We start from the raw sequence: 26,687 nt of genomic DNA, 5'->3' as shown, positions 1-26,687 counted from the left end.
GAGCATGCAGGTTCCAGGACCAGGATCAAGAACTTCTGGGTTCCACAACCCAGGACTCTTCCATCGGAACACCGTGAAATGCACACTACAGGACTCCAGATTGCCTGTACACCAGTGATGCTGAGGAAATTGCATAAATGGTAGCACTGCTCTAATAGAACAAAACATTTAAATAGTTAAATACCGTAGTAAAATACTGAAGCATGGGTCTTACGCAGGGCTACGCACTTACGACTAGTGATCAGTTATTTTTGAATGAAACTCTAATAATGATTAATGATTGTATATGTGCACAGTGACAGCTCTCTGGGTAGTTGGATTTTAGAATACACGACAGGATCCCTTTATAAAACAACCCCCAGAACACTAAACGGAGCAGCTCAGACTGCTCCATGTATCATGACCATTAGAGGATTGTGGTAGAATACATTATTTACAGAGAGATCGAGGAAACCAATGGACAGAGCATAGGTTTACATAAATAAATCCCTTTCTGCTGCTATTCACTTATTATGTATTACTGTTACTTAAATACAGATGTCAACATTGCTAAGTGTGTGCATCTACTTTTAAATAAAAGGCTAAGAACAGTGGAGCACTTGAAATGAAAGGCCTGATCAAACCATGGTTATGGTTTTCATAAAACACAAAGGAAATATTCGTTCAGTTCGGTGATTTCGAATGTGCATTTATGGTTAGTGGGATATTGAGTTTTGCATTTTAAAAGCACTAAGAGTCAAACCAAACTGGTCGCATTGTTACGAGTCACTTAGTAGTATTTATTCATGGAGCTTTTGCTGCTGGTCTAACGCAGCTGCAAACTTATTGTCAAACCTACATGAACGCAACTACATTTCTAAACTGTTAATTTGTCCACAAATCATGGAACTTAGGAGTTTTCCTGCCCTCCGTTTGCAAATGCATTTTATCCAAGAAAATTCTTCATCAAATAATGAATACTACAGTTGGTGAAATAAAAACAAGACTTTGTGGTTTTCCAAAACAAGATACTTTATAGTTGACGTCAAAGACAAACGTTAGAGCAAAAGGTCCCGGGAAAAGTTCTACTGTAACAATGGAAACAAAATCAAAACAAAGTGATAAAAATATTCTGCATTTCTTACATGTGTAAAGCTAGAGCCTCTTGAGCCACAGTGGTCATAGATATGTTACTGGCTGTAAAGGGGCTGACAGGCTAAGGATGATCTACCTGTCACACATCTGGAAAAAGCCCTTTGATCACTCCAGATGCTCTCCACTCTGCTCAACCCAAAACTGCATCCAACGGAGAGGAGAAAAAAAAAAAAAATTATATATATATATATATATATAAAAACACATCACACAGGCAGTCTAATATGCAGTGTGTAGATGACCTAAAACAAAGTTCTATATAAATACAATAAAATTTGTAGTCAAGTGCTAGATAGTTTTTGTTTTGTTTTTTTGTAAAATATTCAAATGTTTTGAAATTTTTGAAACTGTTTTAGTTCTCTCTTTCTTTTTTTTTAAACAAGTAAAAAGCACATCTGTCGGACACAAGGAGCATGGTTCCTTCTGCTTCCCGACCACAGAACAGGAGAGAACACAGTCATGTCCCGAGCGCTCTCCGGCGCTGGAAAAGTCTCTTCCTCCAGTGCTCATCGGTTGTGCAAATATGTTACACGGACAGACAGGCATGCCGACACACAAGCCATGCAAAAAACGGCATCGGTGGAACAATGAGAACGGTACGGAAACGTACCCAGGCCTTCAAATAAACGTTAGGCCTGCACCAAAAGGCCGGAATGATGGATGTTAAAATAAACGGACAAAATCAAAATAAAAGGAATGTTTTCTGTATTTTTCCTCACTCTTCTTTTTTAAACAAAATGACTATCCGGATGCTGCATGCATAAACCAGATAGAGAAATCCCTTTGTGGAAAGAAAAATGAAAGAGAAAACACACTCCAAACAACAACCGGCTACCACTGCTCAGAGCGTTACTGCAAAGTGACCCGCAAGTTCTGCTAAGCAAGTCAGTCACTGTTAGCACTGAGCTCAACAGAAGGGCCAATCTAAAAAGCTAACAAGTGCTTAATGACAACTACTCCTGCAAGCGAACAGGCAATATAATCAGAGCCTCCTGATTAGTGGAGTGTAAGCAGTCAGGATGAGACGCAAGGCGCCGGAAGCGGAGCGTGAACGATGTCCAGATCCATTTCATTTGTTCTAATGCGACGAACCTTCTTGTGAGGAAAATCTCGGAGCAGGTGTGCGCCCGTCTCGCTGTTCCTGGGCCGGGAGGTGCCGTGGGACTGTGGAGTTTTACAGTGTAGTGCTACCTTTGTGTCCTGAAAACAGCAGCAGGCGTGAGGAGAGAGCACAACAGTTTACAGTCCAGGCACAGCCAGAGTGGATATCCGAGCAGATCACCTCGCAGTCCCCTACCTTTCCAAATATGATTGTAATCTTTTATAATATATATATATATATATATATATATATATATATATATATATATATATATATATATATATATATATATATATTTATATATTTATATATATATATTTATTATATAGGCATATTTATATATAGATTTTGTCATATATAAATCTATTATGAACAGAACATATAGTAAATACACAATTGTTGGAAATATTATACAAAGTAGAAACCAAATTCACCCTCCCAAGAAAACCAGCAAAGCCCAGAGAGTGTGGGAAAGGCTATGGGCTTAAGAGCTTAATGCATGTAAATCAACATCATTAACTGTACAGAGTGTAACAGGGGGAAACAACTAACTAATCAAAAACAGTACAACAAAAGAAGTATGAAGTTTGAGACAAGAAAAAAAAAATATACAAAAGAAAAGCAGACATCAAAGAAACTTGCAATGTAGAATAGTCATGTGGTACAGGGCATTGGTACAATAAGACCATAAGAAAAAGCACAACATGCCTTATAATAATAATATACAGAAGAAAAAAAAAAAATCAAATGTTCGTAGAAACAATATCAAAGGCAGTTGCCAAGAGGCAGAACATGAGTCGGGGGTTTTCAAACATGTAAGAGCATCTACAATCAGAACCAGTCCACGACTGGAATGGAACGTCGGGTCAGGAGGACGACCTGCGAGCATGCTTGTGTATATACACGTACACAGAACATTGAGATGCACACACGGTCCGGCACGCAGGGTACGCTGCTCCAGGCCTATGCGCTTAGCTAGCCATGCTTACGCAGACTGCCAGAGTGCCCCTGAAGACTCCAGGGTTTTTGCCGTGGTTGTCTGGGTGGAGGCTGGTTGTCCGATTACTTCCTGGATTGTGGAGCGCACCCACCCGCACCCACAGCTCAGCCCAGCCCTGCCCCACCACAGCACGTTCGGCTGCGTTGCCGCTAGTGCAGAGGCCTGATGGCAGAACCATGAAACTGGACACCAGCACTGAATCTCACCTGCTGGCACGTTCGAAGGCTCAGTGGTAGATATTAAAATTGGTTTGCAGCCCTTGTCCTACAATTTTAAAGGTGCCAATAAAATAAAAAAAAGACTGACCATCTACTGAGAAGGATATTCTGTTGATTAGCTAGCACTCTCATCTGTGATTTAATCTGACCACTATGACATTCAGAACTATAAAAAGTCTTAACATGTTCTGTGAGAAATACATGGAAAAAAAAAACAAAACAAAACAAATACTCATTTAACTTTTCTTATAAACCACAAAATTCAGCAAGAAGAAAAACATCTTAACCTATTTTATATGCCTGCAGCTAGTGCCACTGAACTACTGGTTAGATCTCATGCTTTCAGTGTTTTTTTCTTCTACAACTACAGCATTCAAACTGGTCCAAGGTAAGCTGATCAGTAACAGTGCATGCTAGAGGTGAGAATGGAGATTTGGTCAGAGACTATGAACAAGTAGCTACATTAGGCTGCACTTGCTCTCTAAAAAAGCACAAGCAGAGTTCTACTGAAAACTGCTCCGACGGTTTGCCCGTGCACGACCGACGACCACCTTACGAGTCATTTCAAAGCGAGATACCGACAGTGCGGAGAGTCCAAAGCAAGTATAGAAAAAGAGGGAAAAGAAACTGAAGCAGGAAAAAAAGAACAATAAAACGATGCTAATGTGTGTGACGCACAGAAATCTGCAGGACGTTCCTGGTAAACATGCACAGGGCTTCATGGCCATGGGGCCTCCAGCCATACCACTGCTGGACAAAGAAACACAGAGGAGGGTCGGGGGGCCCCGACGGCCTTCCCTTTATACGACAAGTTTAAGGCAATGTTCTTCTCAAATCATCATTAAATCCACCAGCTCTTCAAAGAAAAATGAAAACCAAACAACAACAAAAAAAATAACCCCCCCCCCCCAAACTAAACAAAAAGATGCAAAAAGGCACAAGCACTTGGCAACTCTCTCTGGGGTGTGTCAGAGGGGCTCCAGAAGGGCTGCTTCACCAGCTATCGTCCACACAAAGCATCCGCCGAGTTCTCCAGCTTCCCCTCGCCCTGCTCCCTCCTCTCCACCCTCCCTACAGCATCCAGAAGTCACTTTCAAAAAAATGTTCCCAATTCGGAATGATGCAGCGTCATTCACCTTTCCTCCCCCCTCGAGAAAATGTGAAACAAGTAGATGCAAACAACTGAATAAAGAGAGAAGTATTAGACGTAGAAAAGTACCCAGCCATGATGGATTTCAGACAAAAAGCCCACAGCTGGAACCGTGCGGACGTTAGTGGCCATGAAAAGAAGAGTTTGATATTCCGAAAGCACCAGCTCTGGGATCTGCACGTGGGTCGCAGGTCAAGGTCCCTCCTGAAAGCAGAGGCCTCCACGGATGGCTGGGCACAGGCTTGGTCAAGACGCACCCCACTCAAGTAGCATGGTGGGGGGGGGCGTCTTTCACTGGAGTGCTTGGAGGATTGCGGAGGGTGTCTGCGGTCCGTTTCGCTGCCCGGGCCGCGCTGTAATGCCGTGCCCGCCAAGGACGGAGGCGGTGACCAGGGAGAGGCCGAAAATGAAACGGACGGTGAGGGCAGAGCGAGGGTCTGCGCTGCCGACACAGACGCTAGCAGGCCAAGGAGGTCACCGAGGTCATGGCTGGACCGCTTCTACAATGGTGGCTCCTCCTCCATTGGCTCCTCTTCTGACCTGTGGGTCACACACACACAAATAAATAATTTCAATGCCGGACATGCCAATTGCATGAGCCCATATGAATATGAATGAACAAATGTTTTCCGATCTTAGGGGAGACACGGAGACACCCGCCCACACACAGAGCCCCACCCTCCCTGTAGCAGGACTGCCTACCTCTTCCCCATGTGTTTGGCGGCCACAGACAGAGAGGCCATGGCAGTCACAGTCTCGGCCTCCTCGCTCTCACACTTCTGAGCTTCGATCAGAGAGTAGCCCAGCGTAGAGCCACTGCGCTGCAGACAACGCCAGTACTTACCTACAACACACACACACACACACACACACACACAAAAGGTCAAAGACGTTCTCATGTTCTCTGAACATGACGGAGAACTTTAGAACTTGACCAGATAGTGCCAGATTGGTAGAATGTGGGACTGAAGGGATGGCACGTTGAAGGGATATGCACGTGAGAACAGGAAACTATGGAGACAGGGTCACATCATACGCACCGTGGGCTTCCAGAACCTTCTCTATGGAGCGCACAGCGTTGAGATTGGGTCTTTGCTGCAGAACCTCCTCAGGAAGCGGCTCCAGCTGTGGATGAGAGTAAACAAAATGGAGTCACTGTAAAACTATCATCAGCCTTTCTGAAGCTACTCAAGGGAAACATTGGACTACTCGGGCTGAGCCACAGTCAGCAGGCTTGTCGCCATAAATGATACAGATGCTCCCATGGCCTCAGTGATATTTCAAACTTCTCTTAAACCCTCAAAACCGTCATAAATGCCCAAAGCATCCGTAGGCCCCAGGGTCCATATCCCACTGTACTGGGTGACTGACTGAAAGCCAAATTTACAGTAGAAGGGCCTGTTGTTTGTACAGAAGAAATAGTGTCAATGCTGGTGAAGTGGAGTTAGCAGCCATGTCAATGGTCAGTGGTTATCTGCAGCACCGGGGAAGTGGATTAATCTTCCAGGATTAGCTGCAGAACTGGGAGTGCTGGCTGCATTAACTGCACCACTGATGGTACTCTTGAAGGATTAGCTGGGCAATGGTAGCTGGATGAATACTGGCAGGGTTAGCTGTAGTGCTGGTAGATATTTTACACGATTAATTGGGCACAGGTGGTTAGTTGACAGGACTAGTCTGGCACTGGTGGTTAGTTTACAGGGTTAGCCTGGCACTGGTGGTTAGTTGACAGCGTTAGCCTGGCACTGGTGGTTAGTTTACAGGATTAGCTGCACAGTGGTGGTTGGCTGGCAGCGTGATCTGGAGTGGTTGGCATGGCAGTAATCTGATTCCTTTGACTGAACAGCAGCAGGAGAAAAGGGAAGCTTGTCTGACTCCCTCTAATGGCTGGCTGCAATACAATGTTTAATTTGACTTACAGCTTGACTGTGTTAATAACTTTGGTCACTTTGACATTTTGGAAGTAAAGCAATGACCTTTTCAGAAGTAAATTGTTCTAACAGATCCTCAGGTGCAAGTTCTTTGCCATTGTCTCTGTAACTGGCTAGCTGCTTGCCTAAATTTCCCTAATGTTAGAAAACCAGCTAGCTATCTAGGCATGGCACTGAAGCAAGACACATCAACCTTTAATTCGGGTTGATTTAAAAAATATTGTTCAAATCATTTCATTAAATTAAATAATGTGAATGTTATCCTGTAATTAGCTGACAAAAATAAGAGAATAATTAAATATTTCATCTTGAACTGAATATGAAAGCTATGGTCAAGATGTCAGGTTATTTATTCAAGTTGCTTCATGTGAGGTTATTTATTAATTTTCAGTTTAATTATTTCATTTTCATTAAATGCCTGATATTTTGCTAAGATATTTTTGTGATGAAGAAAAGAAGTTTCATTCCAGAACGTGGTTGATGGAAGTGAAAGCACATGTGGACTGATTAGGGGTGGCCATGGATCATGTGAAGTATTAGATGTATTGCAGAACGTGTTCTTTTGTTGTGTTTGCTCCTGGCATAAAGAAAGCGTATGTGTATTAACAAACGTGGCTGGGGTTTGGAGATGCCATCCAGCCTACAGTCTCTCCTGTGCGTTCTCTGGCTCCCCGCAAGCGCAGAAGAGCCATCATTTTGGCCATCTCGGCTTCAAAAATTCACAATGTGAGTCAATGGTGACGCGCCATCCATTCATATACACAGGCTCTGGCACAAAGCACATGGGCTCATGCGGTTTGCGGATGCCCGGGCCAGAAGCACCAGCCGGGCCAGAAGCACCAGCCGGACCAGCACGGTCAAAGCGCAGAGCAAATAATGCATTCCTAATGTGGAATGAGTGTACTTCCCTTAGGCTGCATACTGCTTTGTTTCAACACCACACACAACCCCCCCCCCCCCCCCACACACACACTTTATTATGGCCAAAAACTTTAGAATGTGAAAACACGAAAGAGGAAGAAGAAAGGCATGCATGCTTTGTCAGCCGTCCACAGACCATCTGCATTAGAAAAAGGAGGGAGAGAGAGAGAGAAAGAGAGAGACTGACTAGTTCTTTCCTTCTGGACATTTATGGTTTAATTCAAGCACCCAGCAGAAGGACGTGACGGCGCTGGAGTACAGGGCCACAGAGGGAACTGATCTGAAGACACATTCCAGCCCTGCAGTGGCAAACGTCACAGAGCCTTCAAATCCCTTCACACACACACCCACACACATACATACATTTAAATACTTTATTTGGATTAACATGCAAGATAAAGTGCTCATGATACAACTCAAACACTTGTCAAGAGTCAATATGCGGTCCAAACTCCTGCCCACAGCAGGTCATACCTTAAGGATACAAACACCAGCGTCTTCTGCAGGTATGCCAGCCGCCTATCACCACTGATACTGAACAGCACTTTGCTAGTTGCCTGGTCTTACATTAACACTGCCGTAATCAACTTACAGTAGTTATGATGGGGCGAGATTTTTCTTTTCCAACACAGGCTTTCTGCCTCACCTATAGCCCCTCCACCCCTCCTGCCCCCTTAGAAGGACAAAGACATCCTGTCCCGCTGGAACGCAGAGTTCCCACGCACTGCTCCCCCCAGCACCCACTGAACAGGGTGAAGACTGGGGAAGAACCAGAGGAACAAGAGTGTGTGTGTGTGTGTGTGTGTGTGTGTGTTGGCGTGTGTTTTGCTTGATATGTGCATTGCAGCCATGCACTTTTAGCAGCTTGTGCAGTGTGAAGGCTGAAAGGCAGGTGGGCAGGAGTAGGAGCCCCCACACCGGCACGGAGATGGCAGTCCTTCGCCCGCGCAGCACCAACCGCCGGCACTGGTCACTCTGGGGCTGTGGCGAATAGTAATGCATGGCACATGTCCACTGCATGTGATCAGCTCTCACAGACATAGAAATATGGAGCAGCGTTAACTCACAGCTAGGCATGGCTTGTGCCTATGCACACAGTCCCATGTGGTGGAGTGATCAGTAGTGTGTGTGTGTGTGTGTGTGTGTGTGTGTGTGTGTGTGTGTGTGTGTGTGTGTGCGTGCGCACGCGCGGCCAGCTGGTCATCCACTCACAGCTCCCTGCTGTGAGGCTTCCCCATGGCTCCGTTCCAGCCTCCAATCAGCCTGGATGTCTCCTGAATTTCCGTCTGAAATTCCTTACTCCAAAGCAGCTCTCGAAACTAGCCTCCACCCGCAAACCCCAACCCTGTCCTGCGGGTCCCTGTTCTCCAGCAGCAGCCCGGCCCCTCAACCGCTGCTGCGAGGATAACCCCTGGCAACTGCCCCAGGGGGGCCCCAGCCGTCTCTCAACATGACGGACAGCCCCGCCGAGTGGCTTTAAACTTTAATGGGGCTTGTCAGCACGTGCAGAGCAGCTCCCTGGATACAGGACATGGGCACTCCCCTGGCATCCGCGCCGCCAGGGCTTTGCGTGAGCTCTTGCTCCTTATCGACGAGAGAAATGCCATCGTTATACTGGCAACAGAACTGCGGTTATGCATAAAACCATGCCGCTCGGTTTCAGAGTCTCCAGCAGCATGACAAAGGGTTCTGTCCTAGTTTGTGTATGGCAGAGTCTCGGGAGAAACATGCTTCATGGTATTTGGGACACTGTGGTCTGGGTCTCCGTATCAGGAACGTTATCGTGCCGGTCCATGTCCCAGTACTGGTGAACATGCCAGACATGGGCAGCTGACTATGAGAACTCGTATGACGGTGTGTGCAACCTTGGCAACAGTTTGCGTAAATCTCCAGCGCAAAAGATGAGGACATAGATGAAAGTATGCGTGTTTACAGTAACTGCTAGGTAAACACAGGGATAACCTCATCAGTGACTGGCAACAATTAGCCTATTAGGTTGTTGTTTATCAAATAATTGCTAAAAACCACAATTTGGAAAGCAACATCTGTTTGTGCACATTCACCATTTAGCCATGAGTTCAGAGTTGACTAACGGAGCCCATGCATCACTCAGGAGGTATTCACCCAGAAAGGGCCTTAGTCATTGTTTAAAAAAAGAAACATTTAAATAAAATAAAAAAACGGCAAAAAAGGTTTGAAATGAAGAAAAAAGTGGAGGTTGGGTATGACGGCCCTTCTTTCAATAATGTTGGACAGCCTTCTTGCCTTTACCTTCAAATCAAACATTTCTCATTTCTACATTTCTGCAACAGGCAGGAGGTGATGACCACAGTCTCACAGGAGGTGGCACTGCTGGAAGCCCACCTTCTCGTTACTCTTCCTCTCTCTCTCTCCCTCCTACCCATTACTCTCCCTTTCTCTCTCTCCCCCTGTCTCTCTCTCTCCTACCCGTTACTCTCCCCCCCTCTCTCTCCTACCCGTTACTCTCCCTCTGTCTCTTTCTCTCCCTCCTACCGTTTCTCTCCCTCTCTCCCCCTCTCTCTCGCCTACCCGTTACTCTCCCTCCCTCCTACCCGTTACAGACCCTCTCTCTCCCTCCTACTGTTTCTCTCTCTCTCTCTCTCTCTCTCTCTCCCTCCCTCCCTCCCACCCGCTACTCTCCCTCTCTCCTCATTCCAGTGTAGCACACAGAAATAGCATGGGTGTCTATAAAGAAAAATGAAAGATTTTCATTTTTAATAGAGTGTACAATTTAATAGAGTTGCAACTCTATTACTCACATGAACAATTTAACAGAGTGATCAAAATATGTGGCCTTGAGACTGTACGAGCAAAATGCGTCCATTTGGAGCTCAGGCTAGCTGATGCAGCTGTGCTCCCATGAGAGTATTCAACACACACACACACACACAAAAACCACTCACTCCCACTCAAGTTCTATCTGCCTCATCACGAACCACTGGCTCACATTCCTAGTCCATTACACTCGAGCTTTTGTAAAGATCATGATAAGACACATTTCTGATTACAGGCCCGGTCTCTCCTATTTGAGCCGTTATCGAACGTTTCTGTGGCCCATGTGATTCACCCTTCGCGTCATCAGACGCATGGTTGACCTGCGCTTGCCCAGATACTGAGATGCCAGTTCTCCCGGGCCACGAAAACAAAAAGCAAAACAAAGCCGGCGTTAATCCACCGATCAAGTGTGTCTGAATTTGGCGAGCAGTGCACGCCGCTATTTTACGTGGCAAAGAAACAGTCGTGCGGGGCTAATGAGGCGCGCCCTTGAACTTGCCGTTGTAGCGCGGAGTGTGGGTGGCTCGGAGTTCCAGCGCACCCAACTGTTGGCTCAGAGTCAGAGGCACCTGAGTGCTCGTGAGAGCAGCGTGTTTGATCTCCACGAGGCCGCGTGGAGAAATCCGACTCTCGGGCGGCTTTATGACAATAGCTTCCTCTCCACTTCAAATGATTCCCAGTTTCCTTTGATTACTTCATCTCTGTCTCTCGGTTACTGACCCCGTCTGCATGAAGTGTGAGCCTAACGGCTTTCAGATGTGCTACAGGGACACTTCTACTAGAGAGAGAGAGTGAGAGAGTGTGTGAGTGAATGAGTTACAGGTCCCTTTTTAACTCCACCTTATAACCCTCCGAGTTCCTCCACGTGTGTGTATGCTGGCGTCTCTCTGCAGGCGTCTGAAATGGATCCACGCCGGTGCTTTCTGGGGTCAGCGGTGGTGCTACTCTTTACACTCAACACCCCTCCTTCCACCTCCATCACCTTCCCCTTATATCTGTCTTCACCTCTCCTCTCGCTCTCTCCCCGCTACAACAGCAGACTGCTCAGTGGGGTTCCGCAGGGAAGGCCCAGCCGGGTACCACCACCACCTGCCCCTCCCCTGGCTCCCAGCCGGCTGCAGGTACACCCGTTACGGTTACTGCAGCGAGCCTGGAGGTTTGTGCAGTTCCCCTCTAAAGCCAGCGTTCCAGTTCAGAGCTGTTAAGATCTACTTTGCTTGACAGCTTGGAAGCAGTGGAGCTTTCCCTTCAGAGATGGGTGGTTGGGGTGAGGGTTGGCCGCATGGCTGCCCACCCTCCAACCTCAACCCCTCTGGGTTGCCCCGCCCCACCCTTCCCACGCTCTGCCCCGCCCCACTCTGTCCCAGCTTGCTCTGCTCGGCCCCGCCCCACTCTCATCATTCCAAGCTGCTCCTCTACCAGAGTCAGCAGGGAGCCTTATTGTCCTGTTTAGATTTTGTCATGTCCAGCTGCGCGGAGCCAGCGCGCGTGTTTTTTAAGGGCTCCAGGGGCGTCTTTACGGTCTCGCCTCCAGATGGGAGACAAAGCCTGGACCACGGCCTGTCCAATCGTCCGCCAGGGGAGGAAGTAGTGGAGCCTCTATCGGCTCCTGGAGGCTGGTCAGAGCAGGCCTGCATTCAGGCACCTGGTCGTTTGGGGACAGGACCCCATTAGTAGAGGGAGACCGCAGGTCCCGCCATTACAACTTCGGCCTGCCGCCCACCACTGTGGCGTGCCAACACAACATGAGACACCGTTGCTGGAGTTTTAACCGGATAAACACTACGTGAGAGCACAGTGAATTTCTTTCAGCGCGCAGGAGAAACCAAGCTGGCTTTTGTTTCATGCAAAAGTCAGAAATGCACAATAAATGCCTGGACCAAACTCGGTATTGCAACAGTGTTTTCTTTTCCACGTGACGGAGCAGAGAAGAAGGCTGCACGGCCATGGCACACCCACGCAAACTCGTCTGCACCACAGCCAAAAGCACACTCGCTCCGGCCCATTAGCTCCAGAGGAAGACAAGGCCCGTGTTTTGTTGTGTGGTATCTGCCGTGTGCCATGAATCACAGAGGACAGCTCGCTCGGCTGCGGCTCGGGCGAGCGCGCTCCCGCAATTAACCACCCATTTCTCAACATCTCTCCCTCTCTCGCTCTCTCTCTCGCCCGCTCTCTCGCTCCGAGCGACGGGCAGGTGCCAGCATCCTCCTCCCACTCTGGGCAGGCGGGGGACGCGGGGGTTGCAGAGAGAGTGAGGGAAGCCATCGACGGTTTAGACCAGTGAGGAGGACTGGGAGGAGACTCACTGGGGACAAAACAAGGAGTGAGAGAGATGGACAGAGAGGTCAATAAACTGAGACAGAGCGACCTTTACTGGACGGTGGAGTCAGGAGCTGAACTCGAGCTTTAAATCGCTCAGGTCTCGCTTGCACCAAGACGCGTTTGACTGCATGCAAACCCTGGCTAGCATGGCAGAACTGGGCATTAACTAGTGTGTTGATGTTAAGAACATTATTGTTTTAAAGTCACACAGTGCAACGTTCCAGACCGTTTCTCGACAGCGCAGTCAGATGTAGGATTAGTGCATACATTTCTTTGTGGTTCAGGCTAGCGAAAAGCAGGTTGCTGCTTTGGGCTTTGCTATTGTATCTGAGGGAGATTAACGAACCCCCGCTCCCTGGGCGCAGGCTGAGTGAAGCGATCATTTTTCTTCTTTAAGCTCCAAGTGGCCCTTTGAATCTCGGTAGGGAAAGGGACAGGGATGAGTGGCCAAACTCAGACTGAGGGTAAGTAAACTGATAATGTTTCTTTGTTAATTAGACACATGCACTCTTAAAGTGCCGTGTACATATGAGCAGTCGAGGAAGCTTGACTTTTCGAGGGGCGTTTAGAACTAAAGTGCATACACTCTCCACCCTCCCCCCCGCCAGCCACGCCCTCTACTCCACCCCTCCCACCCTCATCCATCCTTACCTCGTTTCCCAGCAAAGCAGAAACACATGCTTCAGACGCATCACAAATGGCTGTTAGGTCGTGACCCCCCTCCAGAGCGAGCACCACGCGGCCGCCGGCAAGGGCCATCAGCTGCTTGGTCAGGTAGCCAAAACCTGCACAGGGGGAGAAAGGCAGAGCGGGTAGGGGGTTAGAGCTCTCCTGGGCAACCCTCCATCAAAGGAATCGTAGCCATAGCAATGTGTGTGTGTGTGTGTGTGTGTGTGTGTGTGTGGGGGGGGGGTATTACATCACTTTCTCTTTTCCATAGAAGGCCCCCAGGATTTAGGAGACCCCTGCCACGCTGGACAGGACAGGTTTCACTGTAATAAACATGGGCTTGGCAGTTCGGCTGCAGGCTGCTTCTGACCTCTGTCTGAATACATTCACCCCGCTAAAGCCCATTCAGGCCAGTTGGTAGGCAATACTGCTGTAAGGCATTTGCCTAATGCGTTCAGGACGCATTCACACACTTAGCTGGAGGTTGAGAGAGAGACTATGGAGAAGCAGAGACACGGAGAAAGAGAAAGACAGACAGAGACTTACAGAGAGAGAGAGAGAGAGAGAGAGAGAGAGAGAGAGAGAGAGAGAGATGCACTGTCCGATGATTGGCTTGGGCAGCAGAGAACAGCATGTTCTGACCAGCACTCACAGACCAAAAGATTTACTAAGCGAACACTAAACTCCAACCTCTCTAGATTTATATGAGCTCACTGATTAGGCACATATTTCAGTGTATGTATTTTCATGGGTGTCTGCAGTGCACTATGAGATTTTGTTTATGTACCTGGGTACACATTCCTGTGCTTAGATTTAGAGACTATAATTGTATGAGTGTGTGTGTGTGTGTGTGTGTATGCACATGTGCTTGAGGGCCTACATGAATGTGTGTTCACTAACGTAAACATCTAGCTAAGCGTGCGTGCGCTGGTCCGCAGAGGTCCAGATAAGCATGTTTCTGGAAGGAAGAGGGTCTTGTCACAGGCCATTGGGCTACTAAGAGACCAATCTGACTGATATCAACATCAAGCAGGAACCATCAACGCCGAGCTTTACTGAGAATGCACTCAGGCGCTGTGACAAGCACATGAACTGGGACGCTTCTGGTGGTTAAGAGGGAATCTCAAAAGGGCCCTTTGAGACAAGTGCACGGCCAGCTGGGAGGACCAGGGGCTCCTGTTGGGCCCCTGATTCAAATTTCTAACCGGAGTTTCAGAATGGCAGTGAAATGCTGTACCAGAGGAAACAGTGAGTTGTGTGTGAGCGAGAGGATGTGTGCTGAGCTGAAGCGCCAGGACAAGCTGTCCACCATGTCCATGGCTCTTTGTTTTTGTGGCATTGGGACGTTACAGACTCAACTGGAATAACAGCCTTGAGACATGAAAAATAAACCTCGGGCTTCAGCCGAGCCGAACAGTGGAGCTGTGTGGGATTTCCCTCTTCTGCCTCTGACCACACAGACGGGCCACAGAAAGATGGAGGTGATGCACACAGGAGAGAGACAGACAGACAGGGGAAGACAGATAGACACAGACTGGGAGAGAGAGAGAAAGTTCCAAAAATGGTTGTTCAGTCATGTCACCCTGCAACCCTGGTGTGTGTGTGTGTGTGTGTGGGCAGTGTATCCGGGCGCAGGGCACTCACACTTGGCCGTGAGTCTGTATCCCCCCAGCGGCGATGGGTGGCCCTCCACGGCGTCAAAGCCCGAGGACACGAGCACGACATCAGGGGCAAACTCGTTAGCGATGGGCATCACCACCGTCCTGCAGCACAGACACAGAGGAGCTCAGCTGTCCACCCATGCAACAGTACATAACACAGTGTCACTGACCTCTCAAGGCACACACGCGGCAACACCTAAGAACCATCCGTCCACAACAGAGAGACTCAGTGGAGGGACCTACAGGCAGGAGTCGTGGCTCACACAGACACACAAAGGCTCCATGTCCAGAGAGCCCAGTTTACAACACATTGTTAAACCTGCACACCGTCAAACCAAGAAGGGGGGGGGGGGGGGCGTAACTTGGACTCCATGCAACATACCCAGATTCAACGCGTGCTTCATAGGAGCGCTGTGGGTTTCACGGCACATTTTGTGGTGAGGCTGCGATTCACAGCCCAGCGCTGGAGCACACACTCCCTCCTCTGATGTGCAGCGCTGCCCTGGAGACGGCATGGTGGGGGTGGGGGTTTAAACCCCTCCCATCAGCCCTCCCCCAGCTCACCACTTTAATAACAGTTCATAAAAGGCACGCGGCAGAAAATACAGACAGAGACAGACGGCCACACACACACACACACACACGGCCAGATGCGAGGGCTGATACCGTTACGCGCGACGGACCTCGTCCAGCCGCGCAAAGGTCATCAGCACCGGAGTCCATCAGCGCCATACACACTGGCCTGGGTGGGTGGGGACTATATGGCTAAAAACCCTCCATGCAGGACTAACAGCTGAGAAGCTATATTAAGATCCATTAAGGAACTGTGCGCCTCTGGCCTGGCTGCAGCTGGGGAGGAACTGGGCCTGGCGGTCCCGCGGCTGGAGCTCGACCCCCAGGGAGCAGGCTACCGGACGGCGTCCCACTGCAGTGGAGGTGTAGGCGGATTACAGGCCGGCTTTGCGTGGCTTCACTTAAGATGTGGACAGGGCCCTCGCAGCCAAGCTCCATCGGTGGAGCCGTAGTCTGGAGCTCGGCGTATTCTGATGGAGTGACGCACCTTACACCTGCGATGCTGCCTCACGCCCATGTCTCGTAATAAAGACCTCGGGCTCTTTAAGCACAGATGAGGGCAGGGCTGTCACACGTGCGAGGATGTCTCACCCCTCACTGCTGCTCGGGGTTCAGCTGTGTAGGCAGGCATTGCTGATGTTTATTTGATTTATTCAGGAGCTGGTCGGCTGAGGTGTGTGGGTGTGTGTGTGTGTGTGTGTGTGTGTGTGTGTGTGTGGTGTTAGTGCCGGTGGCTAGCACTGCCGGTTGCATGCCAGCTGTACATGGTACTTGCGGACAGGCTGTGGGTGGGCTCAGGGCCCAGGGACCAGCTCCTGAGATGGCAGATGCCCAGTCAGGCTCATTCTTTCCACCCTCTTTTCCACCACACTGCCATAATAACAGGCTGTGTCTCGTGCTCTCACACCCTAACATCACCCGCCTCCTTAGAGGCACACCTGAATTTACAGCCCCCTGGTGCCAGGGAGGTATTTATTTTCCTTGAAAAGTGATGTCTGGAATGTAGTTGAGTGGGGAGACTGATACTGGGCATACATATTGGCTTTACAAAGGTTTTACTGGGGTATTGGTCACATAGGAGATACAGGTGAGATACAGGAACAGTAGGGGTGGCGAGAGAGAGAGAGAGAGAGTGAGTTTCATCACCAGTAGTGTCTGTGATTAAGTGTGCTAGGTGTAACCACAGCTCAACACATACTCAGTGTTGGAAGCGTTTAAAACAAGCTGAGAATCATCAATAACATTTTCTCAATCAACAGTGACTCGTGTTTTTACATGTTGTGGTCTGGTGAAATGTGGCTAAACACAAGAAAGAGCTGGAAGAATGGAAAAATACATATATATGCTGAAGCATTCAGACCCTCACAGCTGCCTGTGACTCGCAGCTTCTAATAACGAGGACGCTGTGTTCATTAGTGTGGGGGGTTTAAAAGTGCTGAGTCGTGCTCTCCCTCTCCCTGTGGTCAGAAAGGTGATGCCTTGCTCCTGATCTGCCAGCAGCAGATCAGTGGAGGGGCTGACCGTGGCAAAGCCCCGCCCCCACACCTTTGCTGCACCTACTGCTGTGCAACCTACAGGCTGCCATTGGGCCACCCCAACTGCTCCTGCCCAATTCCCGCGTGCGCCAACGCTTTGATGCTCTCGGCGGGCCGCAGCTGTCAGAACCACTCGCGTCGTCGATTTCCCCTTCCGAGGGAAATCGATACGAGCCTGAGCTAATTAGCTTATAGACAGCGAGAATTACGAGCCCTGACTGGTGTCTCTGCCCTCTCTCGGCTTTACTGCTGCTGCGAACGCTCACCGTCGTTCCTGATCTCTGAGTGAATCCAACTGACAGAAAGACCACACAGATAAAAGCCCACCGAGACCCTCAGGAAGCACATGCAGTTTTCACACCTTGCAGGCGCCCGGCCCCCTGGGGACCCTACAGGTCCCACCCTTGTCCCAGTAAGCAGGGAAAAGTGTGAGATCACTGCGCACACAGTCTATCGGGAGAGGAGAGACCTCTTATGGGAGTACCTAGCAAAAATCCTTTTGAGTTCACGTGATTACACACACACACACACTGGTGTCGGTATCTGCTCAGATCCACCTGGCTTCTTTTCCAAGCTCACCTCTTGAAAAGCCCGGTCATAAAGAGAAAGCTTGGCTCGTAAAGTCAAAGGGAGCAGCCCTGAACAGTCAGACCACCTCGTCAGCCCCTTCCCCATCCCACCCGCCACCCAGCCAGGGCCTTCTCAGGAGCTTCCGAAGCCCCCGCAACAGTAGGAAAGGGTCCCACACCACAAACCTGGGGGACCACTGAGCTTTACATCCGTGGTGCCACACAGGAATGTTAAGTAAGAGCAGAGAAACAGAAGTCTGTATTGCCCTTTTTTTTTTTTTTTTAAAGAGCTACTGCACCCCACAAATGAGGACCAATAGGCTCTGGTACGTTTGATATCAGTTAACCTCTGTGAACTACTAGGAAGGAAAAACCATAAGGCACAGAGTGGACATCCTTTCCAGGTTTTATCCAGCTCGCTTGGGAGTCAGGATTAATACTAACCGTTAGTATCCCACTGTGTGTTTGGGATACTGGCCTGCACCAGAGTACAGAACGTACTGCTCGCGTCAGCTGTCCCAGTGCCAGAGGAACACAGTTACAGTGTGTGGATTCTTCTCTATTTCTCAAGAGCTTTTAAGAAAACCATGGGACACCCCAATGTACCCCCCACCACTGCAGTAAGAGTCTCTCTCAATAAAGTTTCCCAACGGCTTCTTGGTAAATCACGAACCACCCCCTACACCAATGCCCTGCTGGGGTAAGTGCATAACTTCTAAGAAAGAGAGTCTCTGAAACTATGAATCACCTAGTCTGATGGAAACAAATAACTGCGACTCAATACTCCAGGCGTTTTTAAGGAGCATGTCCAAGTCGCCAACATGCAAAGTTGTTTGATGACAAGTACTAAACGCACAAATACGGGACAATGAAACCAAGGAAGAAACCAGAGAACCAGATGGTTTGGACCGCCTGCTCCAGATTCACCTAGGGCCCAAGAAGCCTCATGCCAGAGTTTGGAGGTTAAGGCTGTCGTCAGCTGTCCCTCTCCTGGGCACTGGTGGGGTAGAGCTTCTGCAGAACAGGGAGAGGCTCTGGAGCACAGGTTCGGCAAGGCTCGTGTGTTGAAAAACACAGAAGTATACAGTGACGGCACATCAGACAGAGGTGATACACGCAGGCACACGTAGGTCATTTTGTCCCTCTCTTTCAAAGACACAAACACTGCGAGCAGAGCTCTTCTGTCTCCACACAGCACCTACAAAGCAGCGTGCAGATCCTCCTCCCGTTCCGGCCGGTGAGACGTGCTCTCTGAGCCCTCGGCCAGCGATCGGTCTCAGAGGCCCGGCCAAGGCCGATGCCTTGCGGTTGCCGTGGACAACCCAAACAGCAGCCGCTCCAGTGAGAGAAACACCAGCATCACGGAAGACAGTTGGCCAGGATTTATGAGCGATAATTAGCAAAGGCCTATCCTGAGTCCCCTGCAACGGACTGAGACAAATTGCGAGGCCTGGAAGTAGCATCACCGACCACAAGCTGTCAAAAAACAATCCATCCCCGCTATTCCACCCAAATCCCAAAAATGAGTCATGCCGAGAGCGGTTTGGGGAAACGGCGGGCCCAGCTTGTACAACCAACAGGACCCACGAAGGGTTAACGCTACGCATGGCTATCTGTCAGCCTCAAAGGCTTTTCCAATCTCTCCCCCAGTCCCCCCTCCGAAAAGAGAGTCCAGAAAGAACGAAAGGGAAAAGAAGGGGAGAGAAAGACTTCAAAGCCTCGTCATCTGGCATTGCGGAGAGCTGGTTTGAATTAACTTCAATTCTCCTCTCCATTTCCAAGTTCATGGCGAGAATTCCTGGGCTTCTGGTTTTCATTAGAGCCAATTTTCTTATCTTTTTTCTCCGTTTTTCCTCGTCGCAGGCCTTATCCCCTGCAAATGCAACGTGGCACCGGCCGCACTGGAGGAGAAGGTGCTGACCGCGGGGGTGCATGTCGCCTCGCGCGGCCCATGGAACATGGCGTGGGGGAGGGGCAGAGCAACGGAGGGAAGCGCAGCAGTAACGGAACAGAGATGGTTGACGTTTCGACCACAGCGGACCGGGGTTCATCATCTCCGCTCATCTGTCTGTGCTTGGCTATTCAGACTTTATCATTACAGTGATGCTACATTATTTACTAAGCAGGCAGAAAGAGAGAGAGAGAGGGCTGAAGAAAAGTGATGAAAACGGAGGGAGATGGAGCAAGAGAGAGCAGGAAGAGACAGACAGAGAAAAGAAGAGATATATGAACTGTTGGGCTCTCCCTTCTCAGTCTTCGGGGAGAGATAATTCTGGGCTCTGAGAATGCCGCAGCACTGCGAATGACGAGATGGGTCAGAGTGAGAGAGAGATAGAGAGTTCTCTCCTTAGGTTGGAACTTAAACATTGCAGGGAGTGCAGTGCCAAGCCCTGAACCAGGGAGAGGGGAGAACGTCTACAGCAGGGAGGTGCTGTGGCCCAACAGGAGGTTCTAATAACTCTCCTCCACCGATTTGTACTGCCTGAATGCCCCCATCTCCTCCTTCTGGATCTTATTCGAGGTTCTAATGGGATTACAGAACTGGCTCGTTTCAGGTTGTTACTCTGTAGTGGGAGCCGGTTTGGGCTCCGTACAGACCAGGACACGAGGCTCTGCTGCAGTGGTCAGCGTGGCCAGCGGGCACAGATGAGCCCTAGGCTGCGCTTGACCTACAGGGAGAGAGTCCTCTTTCAGCCAACCTGTACTAGTCATTAAAACCACCTGCCGCATATACAGAGGCAGGGAAAGAGCAAAGAGGAGAGTGGAGGAGCAGGGCTAGGAGGTGCAGTGATGGGGATGGGGCCCGGAGCTCTCTCTTACAGGATACTAGTCTGAGTGCATCATTCAGCAGTTCGGTCAATTGGGCTACTGAGCACCACCCGCCATCCCACCGCAGTGCCAGTCTGCATCACCTCCATTCTGAAGCGCCAATGACTGAGTCACTCCAACACGGTCAGCAGCACACCCAGTTCCTTGGGGAATCTCTAGGTCTGGTGCCAAAGGAGGCCGTGGGGGGATTCCTGCAAGGGGCCACAGGGACCGGGACAGTAGAGAGGGACGAGCCCGGATCATCCGGGTTTACCGTGGCCTGGTAGTCGTCCTCCACGGCCCGTGCGCTGCGGCCACATTAGAGTTCTGCCTTCAAAGCTGCCCTCGGGGGTGGGGGTGGTGGTGGGGGGGTAGTAGCTCAGATGGGCCACGTGCCTGCTACCCCCGGGGTTGTGGAGGGTTTATTATTCGACACAGACACCATGTCTGATGGGGCTCAGCCCCACTGGCTCTGCCTCAAAGGCCCCCATCAGACCCTGAGCGCAGATAAAAGAGGCTGGCCAACAGATGAGCAGTGCTGAGACAAACTGTTATGAGACATTGTTTTAAAAGCTTTCTTCTTCTTTCCTCCATCTCCAAGATACTTGAAATTCTGGTGAAAACAGCAGTGCTAGAGGGGCTGTGCTAGAGGGCAGGTGGGGTTGGTGGTCCCATGTTCTCTTGGATTGTTGGGTGGGCGTGGTCCCGCGTTCTCTTGGATTGTTGGGTGGGCGTGGTCCCGCATTCTCTTGGATTGTTGGGTGGGCGTGGTCCCGCGTTCTCTTGGATTGTTGGGTGGGCGTGGTCCCGCGTTCTCTTCGATTGTTGGGTGGGCGTGGTCCCACGTTCTCTTCGATTGTTGGGTGGGCGTGGTCCCACGTTCTCTTCGATTGTTGGGTGGGCGTGGTCCCACGTTCTCTTCGATTGTTGGGTGGGCGTGGTCCCACGTTCTCTTCGATTGTTGGGTGGGCGTGGTCCCACGTTCTCTTCGATTGTTGGGTGGGCGTGGTCCCATGTTCTCTTGGATTGTTGGGTGGGCGTGGTCCCACGTTCTCTTCGATTGTTGGGTGGGCGTGGTCCCACGTTCTCTTCGATTGTTGGGTGGGCGTGGTCCCACGTTCTCTTCGATTGTTGGGTGGGCGTGGTCCCACGTTCGCTTGGCCTATCGGGTGGCCGTGGTTGCTACATGGCCTTTAATGCCTGTGCTACCATGCGCCCTGGGCCCCATTCCTGCCTCTGAGAGTGAGAGTGGTGACCTGCTGTGGCCTACCTCAAAGCTTTACCAGGCTGTCGCATGTTCTGCCTCCTGCCTATTCCCAGTGAAAGGGGAAACCAAGCATCCGGGGGTTAAAGGTCAAGGTGCACTGTCCTTCAGCTGGAGCAACACAGTGAACAGTCAACAGCAAGGTGGCGGGTTACCTGAAGGCAGCCAGATACTCCGCGTCGCCCATGGGGGGATCCAGGCCACCAGTGAAGGCCATGTTGACATTGAAGCCCAGGCCAGGGCCCGAGCCAACCTATTATACAAGCACACAGAGAGACACACATCCAGTGAGAAGGTTGCACCGCCGCAGGTTTTATGCCTCTCCCTGCGCTGAAAGGCAGGGTGATAGGCTTCACTGCTGCAATGAATCATGGGAAGACAGGAAGAATTAAACAGGGCAAGGCGAATCCCTTCTCAAGCGGACGTGGCTCAACACTGTGGCCCGCGGGGACCAGTTCAAACGGGGCGTTAACCGCGGAGATCAATCACAGGACAGAAGGAACAGGCTGGGCTGCGGTCGCGGCACTTCTCAGAAGCAGGTACGGTTGCTCGTGAAAGCAGACCTGCCGAGTACTGCATGCAGCGCCATGCCCGCTGGGCAGCATCCACAAAGTCAGCACGGGGCGGACAGGAGCAGGGAGCCTGCAGGGATCTGTCACCCCTCACCTCACACGGCTCCTAAAGAGCGGCCGCATTTAGCTGCGCAACAGACGCTGCTCAAACCCAGGGCTGTTAAAAAGGTTGCAGTAGTTTATTAACTGACTCGACAGACCCTTCATTAACTAGGCTGGTCTTAAATTCCATGAACCAGGTCCAGCCTGAACCTGAAATGTCCTAGAAAATGTAAAACTTTTTGAATCCCAAGAATACTGTAGAATATTGGTATAATTTTAAAAATCTACAAAATCTCTCTGTGATTTATAACCAGTGTCAGGGTTCCAGAACCCTGCTGAGGGGTTCTGTTTGTATAGACGCTCCCAGCAGGGGGGGGAGCCTTAAACGGGTTGGGGTTTCAGCTCGACCTCTGTGTGTGTGTGTGTGTGTGTGTGTATGTGTGTGTGTGGAGGGGGGGTGCGTCAGAGAGAGAAGGACATGCCATGACTCTGCCTCTCAGTGCAGTACTCTGGACTCTGACCTCATCGGGGGCTCCGCTGCCGGGGAAGAAGTTCCCATCGTCATAGCGATGCAGTGACAGGTACAGCACATTGGGGTCATTGTAGAAGGCCTGTTGGGTTCCGTTGCCATGGTGAACATCCTGGAGGAGGCCAGTGGTTTCAGAATTTAGCATTTACTATCTCATTGCTGTCTAGCAGTCATCAGAAACGCACACGCACACAGACCACACACGGCCATAGCTCACAGTGATATTACTGACGGGAGGAAGCACCTCAACCAACTTACTTTTCTTACTTTATAAGAAAACATTTACATGTTGAAGCATTGGGTCACTAGCGTGGACGTCCGAAATGAAATTGTGTAAAGTTGTGTATTCCGAGCTCAGGGTAATGCGAGTGTGTATCACCAACTCATTGACGATGCCTGCTGGACTATGGCTCTGCACACTATGTGGTAATGAAACGATGCTTTAAAATATTGTTTCATCTTTTAATATGTTTTATGCATTGCAACAGTAATATGTGACCAGCAGTCCTGCTGCTACTTCCTGCCTCGTTCACAGGTCTTGCTTCAAATCCCCATGTCATGCAATCTATAGCCATCATCACTTTAATCCCATTTAATCCAGGTTAAAGGGAACCTGCAAAGGCCATGCCTCCGAGAGAGCACTCACCCAATCCACTATCAGGATCTTGCTGACGTTCAGCCGCTGCTGCAGGAGCTTGGCTGCGATGGCCACCGAGTTGAAATAGCAGAATCCCCTGTCGTTCCGTGGAAAGGAGAGAAGCGTGAGAGCACAGGAACAGAGGGAGCACCGGCTGCCGCGACGTGAAGCGGATCGCGGGCGGGTCGCGCGCTAAGTGGACCCCCTGGTCTGACGGATTCTCATTTCACTAATGGCACACTTTTACCCACAGAGCTCTGGCTTCACTTCAGAGTAGAGAACTGTGTTTGAGACTGGCCCGCAGCCCATACAGGGGAGAGACGTCGCTACACCCACACACACACACAACCACAGAGCACGCCTGGGCTGCGCCTGGCATTAACTCACCACAGCGGTGCAACAACCGTCTTGTTTAACCTTTTTCCACAGCGTGTGCGGAACAATTGCTCCACTTAACCTTTATATAATGGGGCTGGTTTAGTAGGGAGCAGATTCTCTACGAGAGGGAAGCGGCCACACGGATCACTTACTGCACAGGTATTCACAGCATAAACGCTGAGCAATTAGTGACCCCCCCCCCCAAATGTAATGATCCCACATTTGATGGCTTTTAGTCATGATACAGACAGAGAGACAGCCAGCCAGAAAACACTTTAAACCAAACAAGTGTGAGTCAGAAAACAACATGGGATTTCAGACAATTTACGGTCCACTCCTCAAGTTCTCTATTGTAGGCAGGCTTGTGAGCCAGAGAGCCTTGTACACTTGGCCAGAATATCTACTTGTGAGCTGGGATTCATTTATATTACAAGGCAGGTAGGTGTGTGTGTGTGTGTGTGTGTGTGAGTGAGTGTGAGTGTGTGAGAGAGAGAGCGAGAGAGAGCGAGAGCGAGAGAGAGAGAGAGTGCAACACGTTTAAAACGACTGTTTGAATGAAGGGTACCTAAAAAGCAAAATTTAGCTTGAACCTTCAGTTGGTCTGAAATAAATCTAGGGCAGAAACACTAGTGCTGCTGATAATAAGAACTAGTAGCTAGCTGGTTTAGCTCAGAATTGTAGTGCCCCAGCGACCCCTGCAGCACTTTGGCTGAGGTGGAGCAGTGTACAGTGTCATAGTAATGTGCTTTTCTATAGCGGGGATGTGTGTGGCGGAGCTTACATGGGTGTGCTCTCCTCTGCGTGGTGTCCAGGAGGTCGCACCACGGCAAAGCCATTCTGTAACCACACACACACACACACACACACACACACACACAGCTGCGTTAGCTGCACCATCCTATGCAGCCCGGGGGCTAGCCCACGAGCCCATCCGTGCACACAGTGGGCATTCCCACACGTGTCTTTGCGCATGTGCTGGACAGGAAACCAGGCTGCGTGGTTCCATGCACTCTGCGCCCCGTGACTGGAACCGTGCTGATCGCTTTCCCACACTGGGCAAGAGGGTCAGTCAGTGGGGCGCCACACGGCAGGCGTTGCCTGTGGTCCTGGCGTCGTAACGGAGAGGACTCCCTCTCTGAGCTCGGACCACCGCCCCTGGGATAGCTGGAAATGTGGAGGACTGGAAGGCGGTGTGAGACCACGCCTGTGCTCCTCCACCCGCGCTCCCCCCCCCCACCCCCAGTCCTAATGATGTTGGAGCAGCTGCACTATGCCGTTTTCTTATCTCACTCCAGAGGATATAATTTTGGGTGGGGGGGGGGGGGGGGGGGGAAAGAAAGAGAGATGAGAGAGAGAGAAAGAAAAAGAGAGAGGAGGGAGTGTAAGGGAGGTGTGGAGCGGAACTGGTGATTCCCTGTGGTGTGTTCAGAGTGTGAGGCTGGGACTGGTGGAAGGCTGCTCCTGCAACTGGCAGAGAGGAGGATGTTACGCTGAGAGATATGTGTGTGTGTGTGTGTGTGTGTGTGTGTGTGTGTGTGTGTGTGTGTGTGTGTATGTATGTGTGTGTGTGCGCATGCATGTGCACATGGTATGGTAGCAGTGTGGTGTATGTGCGTGGTGTAGGAGCTCCACCCTTGACTACACCCCTTCAGTGCAGACCACCCACAGCAAAGAAAGAATGAGACACAGCTCTAAGTGCAGACTGGAGCCAGGAGGGGATTCCTCTAGTCCCCCTACTATGAGGCTGTGCGTGTGAGGTGAGAAAGAGGATGGTCTTACCTTCAGCTCTCCAGACGCCACCTTAAACACCAGCTCCACCACGGAGCCGACAGCCAAGCGAGCCGCGCTGGACGAGTGGACCTCGTTCCAAATAGTGTCACTGTCCACCTGTTAACACACACACACACACACACACACACACACACACACACACACACACACACAGAGTGAAACACACATGCACTCAGAGCCTGCACAGTACATTGTTTCAAAAATTCTATAGTTAAGATATGTGACCTTATCAAACTAGACTTCCTTATGCCTTTCTGAGAGCCAGAAACTCAAAGGAAGAGAAATGGAGAGAGAATGAGAGAGAGAGAGAGAGAGAGAGAGAGAGATCAAGACAGACAGAGGCAGTGAAGGAGGGAGAGACACTGTGGGACTGTGTGATGTTTGCTGGCACTAATGCCACAGTAAACACTAGCGACCACAACATTCCCTCACACAATAGCAGGCAGGTCTGCTTCACAGGGTAAGACAACAGGATCTCTATGGGCATGCGGTTGCCCAACATCACAACGCAAATGAGGGCTTTGACAAGCTGAGAAAAGTCTACACACTCCTACCTGCAGGCGGGGGGGGGGGGGGGGGGGGGGGTCTATTTGACTACAAGAACAACTGTCTAGGCCAAATCAGAAAATGTGACCATCAAGCTCTCACTCTCACAAGTAGTGGCAGTGTGTGTGAGAGAGCATGATGGTGTTTGTAAGTGGTTTGATAGTATGTGAGAGACTATGTGGGTGTATGCGAGAGGTTTGACAGTGTGTGTGAGTATGATGGTGTGTGTAAGAGGTTTGATAATGTAAGTGGTAAGTTTGAATAATGGCCTAAAGGGCCTCTCATAGGGCACAAGGGGGCACAGGAGGTAAGAGGGGGTACTTATTCAGTGACATGCAGGGTAAACATCGGAGGGTGAAGCCTGGCTGGAGGAGTGTGTGAACATGTGTGTGTGATGGATAAGAGTAGACAGAGACAGAGAACAGTCATTCATCAGTCACTACTCGTTATTCCAACACACGCCTACCCTGCAGCCTGCAATTACTCGGCCTGCCCTGGCTGGGTCTCAGAGTCTCTCACACACACGGACGGAGAGAGAC

The 26,687-nt window shown here is 50.2% G+C and overlaps 1 protein-coding gene across 7 annotated transcripts in view; it reads right to left on the bottom strand.

Moving 5' to 3' along the window:
* Positions 1-2,567: 2,567 nt before the first annotated feature.
* hdac4 (histone deacetylase 4) overlaps positions 2,568-26,687 on the bottom strand; it is a 110,241-nt gene continuing 86,121 nt past the window's right edge. For 5 of the 7 annotated variants that reach the window (XM_035519886.1, XM_035519889.1, XM_035519890.1 and 2 more), the window contains 10 exons: positions 25,591-25,698; positions 24,593-24,648; positions 23,443-23,530; positions 22,789-22,908; positions 21,809-21,906; positions 14,888-15,006; positions 13,226-13,359; positions 5,645-5,729; positions 5,307-5,448; positions 2,568-5,144 (listed from right to left, as the gene is read on the bottom strand). In XM_035519886.1, the coding sequence (XP_035375779.1) occupies positions 5,105-5,144; positions 5,307-5,448; positions 5,645-5,729; positions 13,226-13,359; positions 14,888-15,006; positions 21,809-21,906; positions 22,789-22,908; positions 23,443-23,530; positions 24,593-24,648; positions 25,591-25,698 (990 nt within the window). In that variant the 3' untranslated portion in view covers positions 2,568-5,104. Of the gene's footprint in view, positions 5,145-5,306; positions 5,449-5,644; positions 5,730-13,225; positions 13,360-14,887; positions 15,007-21,573; positions 21,700-21,808; positions 21,907-22,788; positions 22,909-23,442; positions 23,531-24,592; positions 24,649-25,590; positions 25,699-26,687 lie in introns of those variants that run through there. The other 2 variants (XM_035519896.1, XM_035519898.1) reach the window with 2 other exon arrangements.

Source organism: Electrophorus electricus, chromosome 2, assembly GCF_013358815.1.
Source record: "Electrophorus electricus isolate fEleEle1 chromosome 2, fEleEle1.pri, whole genome shotgun sequence".
In the NCBI taxonomy this organism is placed as follows: Eukaryota; Metazoa; Chordata; class Actinopteri; order Gymnotiformes; family Gymnotidae; genus Electrophorus; species Electrophorus electricus.
This window is presented reverse-complemented; position numbering and strand designations above follow the sequence as displayed.